Source organism: Sinocyclocheilus anshuiensis, unplaced genomic scaffold, assembly GCF_001515605.1.
Source record: "Sinocyclocheilus anshuiensis isolate Anshui unplaced genomic scaffold, SAMN03320099.WGS_v1.1 scaffold874, whole genome shotgun sequence".
Classification (NCBI taxonomy): domain Eukaryota; kingdom Metazoa; phylum Chordata; class Actinopteri; order Cypriniformes; family Cyprinidae; genus Sinocyclocheilus; species Sinocyclocheilus anshuiensis.
Window position 1 is genome coordinate 1,003,339 of NW_015538065.1, and position 7,492 is coordinate 1,010,830.

Consider the following 7,492-nt stretch of genomic DNA (forward strand, 5'->3'; position numbering starts at 1 on the left):
AACTTTTATAAAGAATATCTCTTTGGATTTGAGACTTTAGTCTTTGCAACTTTACAGATCTTCTTTATTCACCAAGAGCTTGTAACACTCCAAAGAGAAAGGAAAAATTGAAATCGCATCATATGACCCCTTTAACTTAAACTTTTATTTCATGAGTTGCTAAAGCAACATTTCTCATTTTCATTAAAGTGTTTAATCTAATATTTATATTTTATTTAAATTTCATTTCAGTTAATGACATTTATTTTTAATAGTTTTAGGTAACAATAATGCTGACTGCAAAAGCATTTAGATCACAATAACGGATGGCCTTTCTGATTGGTTCAGGTCGCACTCTGTCAACTGGGGGTGGAGCTCCATTTAGAGCCTTCCCTAAATCGCTGAGTTTGGATTTTGGGGGTCTAAGCCACGCCCACAACACTCTAAGTTATGCTGCTCCGCCCCCTGTCCCTCAGGATAAGTATGCAGCCTTTTCACAGCTTGATAAAGTGTTCTCAGACAACACGCCTGTCACAGGTAAGAAAGAAGGCTCTGGGTATTATCTATTCTTTTTTTCTTATAACATTATTAAGCCAATCCATAAGATAATTCCAAACAAAATCTCAATATATCAAATAACCTAATAGGTTTTGTTGCTACATACAGTTTGTAGATTTGACCATCCCTTTTACACTTTTGTAGCCATTACAACAGCTCCCTCTGATGGACCGCCTCAGTATAGCACCCTCTTTAGTAACCGACTATCCTCCAGTTCCACCCCTGCAAGGTACAACTTTCAATAAAATAGAAGTTATTACACATAAGCCAAAACTAAATAGAAAAACAATATCTTCCAACCCACATTATTGTTAAGATGTTTGTTAATGGCTAATGGCATTTCTGTGAACTAGTGTATTGTCTTTTTCTCAGTTTCCCTCAGTCTATTTCTCTCTCTTTTTTAGCTCCCCAGGTGTTCCAGAGGCCACCTCTGGATCTCAAACGTTTGCAAGTGAGCAATTCAGAGTAGTAGTTTATCTAGATAACCCACCCAGAACTGATTGTGATGTACAGTGGGCATTGCCTTCGGGTTTTCAACTTTAACTTAGTCTTAATCTAAAGCAGTTATTTTTGAGTTTTTCTAAACAGAACCATAGCCTGAGTGTGACATGAAACATTTGGATGATCTTATAGCATGACCTCAAAAAAAATCTCTGTGATGGAAACATCTGTAAATTCACAATAATTAAGTCAAAACAGGGATCGAATCCAAAGTACAATTTGTGCTAATGAGAGACCTTCTGCAGTGTGTGACACATAACCACACTTTTTTCCCTCTCTGATTCAGATTTCCCAAACCCCTTCAATTCTACAACCAGTTGCGGCCAGCCCGTTCTGTCTCCCAGTAACCCCTTCAAAAGCACAGCCTCAGGTAAGAAATGTGTGGTATGTGAGGTAAATGTGTGTTCACTTTATATTTTGACTTATAGAAAACAGGAAGACTGCAATTCAGCACAATGCAGTTTTTGAAGTTTGATGTTATCAGCGCTTTTGGAAAGATAGGATCAATTTTTATCTTTAATATATCAAATAAAGTATGTTTATGGACTGAGGTTATCTTAGAAATTGACCATAAAGAAATGCATTCAATCCCTATAGGTTCTTGACTGCAGATTTACCAAGCCTTCATTTGACCAGTGACATATATGGACATTTCTCAAATCTGAAAGATCTATGCAGCCAAGGGTCAGCATTAATCTGATTGTGGGACACAAGCCCATAGTTATGTCTTGTGAAGGATACATTTTTTACAGTGCTACAAATCTGACAGAGTGTACTGGGCTTAAAAGGAACTTAATCCATAAAGCAATGAATCTGATAATTGGACATGCAACTATGTTCAACTATTGTTGCGGAACTACTTCTAATAAATCAAATAAAATGCTTACTCCCACAAATGCTGTAAACCTAGTGGTAGATCTCAAAGCCAACAAAAACAGTGATGTCACCTGGTGAAATACCAATGCAAAGAGAGTGGTCTGTTGGATTTATTGTTGGCTGAATTCCAAGTGTCAGAGGAAATAATACACTTTGTTTTTAGCAGTCAGCACATTTATCTTGAATTCCCGAACACCGAGTTCAAACATGCAAACTGTCTTTTACATCACAAAGTAAAACACAACACTATTTATATATTGTCTGACTGCATGTCTGCTGATCTACACATACATATAGACATAAATATGATGGACGGACGGATAAATAGATGGATAGACTGATTAATTCAATCAGATGTCGGATGGATGGATGGATGGACAGATAGATAGATAGATTCACGTTTGTTGTATTTAACTGCAGTGTTCAAGACTTCATGTCTTTCTGATTGACAGATGATGCCTCCTCCTCCTCAGTCGTCTTTCCTCAGTCTGTCTCTTTTCCTGCACCCACCACCACCCAAAGTGCTTTTTCACACCAACAGTCTAGTAACCAGGAAGCAAACGGTAAGTATAGCAAGCTTAAGTCTTTAAATCTGCTTAAAGGCAGTGAAACCCGTGTTCTTAAAATAGTCCATTAATCAATTAAATAATCAGTCAGGAATTAATGCTTAAGGAGACACTGCAGAGTGAAAACTCCAGATGGCCGCGGAGAGAGGCCGTTTTGTTGACCTGAACTGGAAATGTGTGCTATTTTAATCCTGTTGGCTTGTTTGTTTGTAGGTTTCAACTCATTTCCTGCCCCCGAGTCTGTCCCTAAAGTCCCACGACCAATGTCTGTCAACCCGTTTACTGTAAGCATGATCTTCTTTTTATGCTAAGAGTCAATAAATGGAGTGTAGTAAATAACCCTGTGCCTATATATCGTACATATTATATCACTTGCAGACCGTAGTTTCAACTGAATGACAGACTATGTGCCTCATACAGTGCTGGGAAGTAATTGATTTGATGTAATCTGGATTATGTAATCAGATTCCAAAAAATCAATTACTTGTAATTAGATTACATTACGTTTGTCAGGTGGCTATAATTACACATAAAATTGAGAGGCCACACAGCATAAATTAAATATTTTGTCTATTTTTATTGTTTTATTTTTATTGTTTTTATTTTTTAATTATTTCTGTTAATTTACAATTTTTAAGATTTAAAGGAATAGTTAACCCAAAAAAATTGCTGAAAATTTACTCCGGCCATCTAAGATGTAGATGAGTTCTTTTTGAAGAATTTTAGGGTAACACTTTCTATGAAGCCTGTATTTATAATACATTATAAGGGTATTCTTAAGGCATTATAATGTATTACATCAATTCCTCAACAATGGATCCTCTGCAGTGAATGGGTGCCGTCAAAATAAGAGTGTAAACAGCCAATAAAAACATCACAATAATCCACACGTAATCAACCTGTCCATCAATTAACTTTAAACTGTTGCTTCTGGCTAAAATACGAATCCTCTAATATTCTTTCTTTAATGAAAAAGTTGTCTCGCTAGAATCAGGAGGAAAATATGCAAAGATCAAGCACTGTTTACAAGCAAAAACAGTCCAAACAAATATGTCGGTGGATGTTGATGTAAGAGGAAAACAGGGGGGGTGGACTTTTTCCACTGGAGAAGCGTTATTATGGATTATTATGGACACATATTTTGGACAAAAGCGATGGTTTAATGATTAAAATTTTAATGATGGGTTTGTTTATTACAGACACGCAACTTTTCACTTCATAAGATGGTATTTAATGGACTGGAGTGGTGTGGATTATTGTGATGTTTTTATCAGCTGTTTGTCACATTCTGACGGCACCCATTCACTGCAGAGGATTCATTGTTGAGCAAGTGATGTAATACTAAACTTCTCCAAATCTGTTCCAAAGAAGAAACCAACTCGTTCACATGTTCATCTTTTCAGCAAATTTTCATTCTTGGGTGAACTATTCCTTTAATTATTAGCTTTTTAGCAATTTACAAATCCCCTTCAGCTCCTTCACAAACCCTAGTTTGGGAAACCCTGCCATCATGTGGTGTTTAATGCACTCCATGTTGTTGATAACAAAGCATTGAATACATTTTCATTCGCATTGTATTTTTATATCAATATAGTACAAGACTATCTTAAACAAATCAATGTGATGTAATGTAATAAATTAATAGACACATTTTTATCATGCAATTATATTCAGTAATGGATTACAGTTTGTAAGTAATCTACCCAGCACTAATCTTTTTATTTCTACAAGCACACAACATTTCTTAGTATGTGTTTGTGAGGGTTTAAGAGTGTTTCTATGACTTCTCTTAGGGGAATGTTTACCCGAGTAGAGGAGCATCACTGAACCCTTTCATCTGAACCACCTCGGCCGTGGAGAAAGAAGAGAGCGAGTGGAGCTTGTTTACTTTGCCATACCTACAGAAAACACCCAACACTTCTGCGTGTGTCTTCATGTATGTTTAAAGGTGTGTGTGTGTTTGTTAGCAGATATTGTACATGTAACTATTTGTACATGCTTTGTTGTATGTGTGTGCGCGCGAGTGTGTTTGTACGTACGTACCCTTTTGTACCAGATGCTATAAATTAAGCTTTGTGTGTGTGTGTTTGTGTGTACATTTGTGTGGGTTTTGCCTAATATCAGAGGAATTTTTCTGATAATAGGAGAACTTCAGATGAAAGGTGCTTATGAGAGCCATTAACACTCACAAACGCACACACAAGCTGCTGCTTTGACCTTTCCACACAGTAGAACTTCTCGTGCCAATATCGCCCTAACCTGAGTGCCCACTTACTTCACTCAGTCACTGAGGTCGACACATTACAATAAAATAGTAGCTTCAGATCATCTCAGTAATGCATTTCTCCTCAGTGCCCATTTAGGTTAATTGATTCAGAAGCATGTTAAAAAGACGGCATAAATGAAACTTTTCTGTCTGTGTATGAATGCCGGGCTTGTTTCTATTTATTTTGACGTCGACGTTTCATTTCAAACGTTAATAACTATTTGTGTGTGCATTGTCAAACTGCATGCACTTCTCAAGCTGAGCAGGAAGCTGCTTGAATGTACCTCAGTTTCAGTTATTATGAGGGAAAAAAAGTTTCTTGTATGGACCAAAAATTGTCTAATATCGTCAAGTTTTTTGTATAACGTAGAGATGGTTTCTTCTTTATTCATATAGAATGTCTTTGTATCGAGATGTATCCATATGCATAAAGCTATCCATAACTGTTGTGTCCATGTGTATTGTCTGTGTGATGCAAATCAAACTGAATTTGCTGCTTTTGGAATTTCATGCAATATCTTTTTATGACAGCATCGTTTATATTTTTCTGTGAAGATTATTATTGCATTTCGAATGTATTTGCACTCTATGATCATTAGGGCTTTCAACTGAAAATTAAAATGAAAAGTATAAATTACACCTCTCACCTGACCTAGTCTAATTTTGATGACTGATAGAGTTATAGTTGGAATAGCTGGTTAGTGGACATTTCAAGCAATGTCCTGCAGTGCTATGCATAATCTAAAACTTTTTTTTATATCTATTCATATATGTACTTCTAAATATTACTTTGGTGAACCACTGCAGCTTCTAAAAATGCACACATCGCTATATACATTTATATATATAATTGTTATTTTTTAACCTAAAATCCTAAAATTCCTGTCCACGTTGTCAAATACTCAGCTGCAATGGACCAATGAATTCACTAGATGTCGCAAGTAATCAATTTGAATACGACTAAATAAGTAGGCTATCCAAAGTATTTAATCAAGAATTTTAAGATTTTATTTTATTTTATTTTTTAGAATTATGTTTATAATGTACACCTGCATTACTGACTTATTCATAATGTACAGCCAAACCTATTTTTTCTTCTCCTCACGTAAAAAAACGTGTTTGGCGTCTTCTGAATGTATTAAAGGATGATACAACAGTATTAGGTCTGCCTTATTTTTAAGTATTTTGCCCATTGTTCTCCTACTGTCACTCCTATATTTATCTGCAATAAATTAAAAGATTTATGACGACAATGGTAACAATGAACATTTATTGCTTCAAACTAACAAGTAGTGTTGAGTCAGGACAGTCCAGTGTCGAATGAAATTCGATTCTGATCCGCAACTCTACACAGCTTTAGCTCTCTCTCTCTCCCTCACACACACACACACACACACACACACACACACTACAGAAGACTGATGAGTGACAGCTTCACAGTAGCAGTGAACGCTGCGCTGGAGAGGAGGGGTGACGGGGAGCTGTCTACTGTACACTACCGTAATGAGATTATTCAACTCCTAAAGCTTCTTCTAAATAGTACTAGTTGCGCTGTTTCTCGCACGCCGCAGCGCATGTGCTCGCGTCTGCTCACCCGTTCTGCTCGACTGTGTTTAATGACATTATTTTTGGAAAGGAACTGCTTTTTGGAACCTCTCTCGCCCTTTGCGCACATGACTTTTCTGAAGCAACAGAGGTGGACGGAGGTTGCATTTGTTGTCGTTTAGTACTTCTAAGGGCTGAACTTTTTTTTCAACGTGCTTGAGCAAAACAGACCCCTAGAGCCATGGAGAACCACACCGACTCGCAGAGCAGCACAGAAGACGTCCGTAAAAGCGGGTATCTCCGCAAGCAGAAATCCATGCACCGGCGGTACTTCGTGCTACGGACGGCTTCGGAGCGCGGCCCGGCCCGACTCGAGTACTACGAGAGTGAGAAGAAATTTAGAGGTAAAGCGCCAGTGCCTAAAAAGGCTTTGGTGCTGGAGACGTGCTTCAACATCAACAAACGGGCCGACTCGAAGAATAAACACATGATAGTGCTCTACACGCGGGCTGAGAGTTTCGTGGTGGCGGCGGAGAACGAGACGGACCAGGAAGAATGGCACCAGGCGATGGTGGAACTTCAATGCAAGAGTAAGTCTGGGAAAAGAGTGGTCAACTTAGGTGTTAACGTGGCGAGCTTCGTGTAATTGCATCTTGCATGTCATTCCCTCCAGTATAATGCAATAAATTTGCAGTAGCATGTAAAATGGTTAATCAAAGCACATCCACAGACTTTGTCATTGCATTAATATTGCTGACTCTGGGTCTTCAGCTGCTGGTGGTGTTGAAACAACAGTGGTTTTCTTCCTCTCCAGTAAAGTAGATGGCCCCCAAGTTGGGCAGAGGGGCCTCCTTTGCTGTTGAAGAAGGGAACGACTGTTACTGAAGTTCAACTTGCTCCTTATCCACGCTGCCACCGAGCGTGTGTTATCATGTCTTCTCACTATAGCTCCCGGGGTAACATTTCCCCCAATCTTTCTGTCAGGGAAATGAATATCGTTCCTCTTTTTTATTTATATCTGTTAAATAATATTAAGAATAGCCTAGTGTTTAGGACCAGAGGCGGACAAAGTACACAACTCCATTACTTAAGTGAAAGTACAGATACTGCTGGTCAAATAGATTTTTACTTAAGTAAAAGTACAGAAGTACTTGCTTTTAAAAGTACTTAAGTACCAAAAGTAAATTTCCTTTTTTGTGTC

General features: G+C 37.8%; 2 protein-coding genes across 7 annotated transcripts in view; both read left to right on the forward strand.

Moving 5' to 3' along the window:
• LOC107683536 (arf-GAP domain and FG repeat-containing protein 1-like) overlaps positions 1 to 4,435 on the forward strand; it is a 12,503-nt gene extending 8,068 nt beyond the window's left edge. Inside the window, exons 8-14 of the mRNA XM_016479605.1 lie at positions 328 to 516; positions 682 to 766; positions 942 to 988; positions 1,325 to 1,408; positions 2,367 to 2,477; positions 2,694 to 2,764; positions 4,274 to 4,435. Of these exons, the coding sequence (XP_016335091.1) occupies positions 328 to 516; positions 682 to 766; positions 942 to 988; positions 1,325 to 1,408; positions 2,367 to 2,477; positions 2,694 to 2,764; positions 4,274 to 4,321 (635 nt within the window). The 3' untranslated portion in view covers positions 4,322 to 4,435. The remainder of the gene's footprint in view (positions 1 to 327; positions 517 to 681; positions 767 to 941; positions 989 to 1,324; positions 1,409 to 2,366; positions 2,478 to 2,693; positions 2,765 to 4,273) is intronic.
• A 1,736-nt stretch (positions 4,436 to 6,171) lies between these two features.
• Positions 6,172 to 7,492, forward strand: part of LOC107683539 (insulin receptor substrate 1-B-like) — a 60,151-nt gene continuing 58,830 nt past the window's right edge. For all 6 annotated transcript variants that reach the window (XM_016479608.1, XM_016479611.1, XM_016479613.1 and 3 more), the window contains exon 1: positions 6,172 to 6,881. In XM_016479608.1, the coding sequence (XP_016335094.1) occupies positions 6,533 to 6,881 (349 nt within the window). In that variant the 5' untranslated portion in view covers positions 6,172 to 6,532. The remainder of the gene's footprint in view (positions 6,882 to 7,492) is intronic.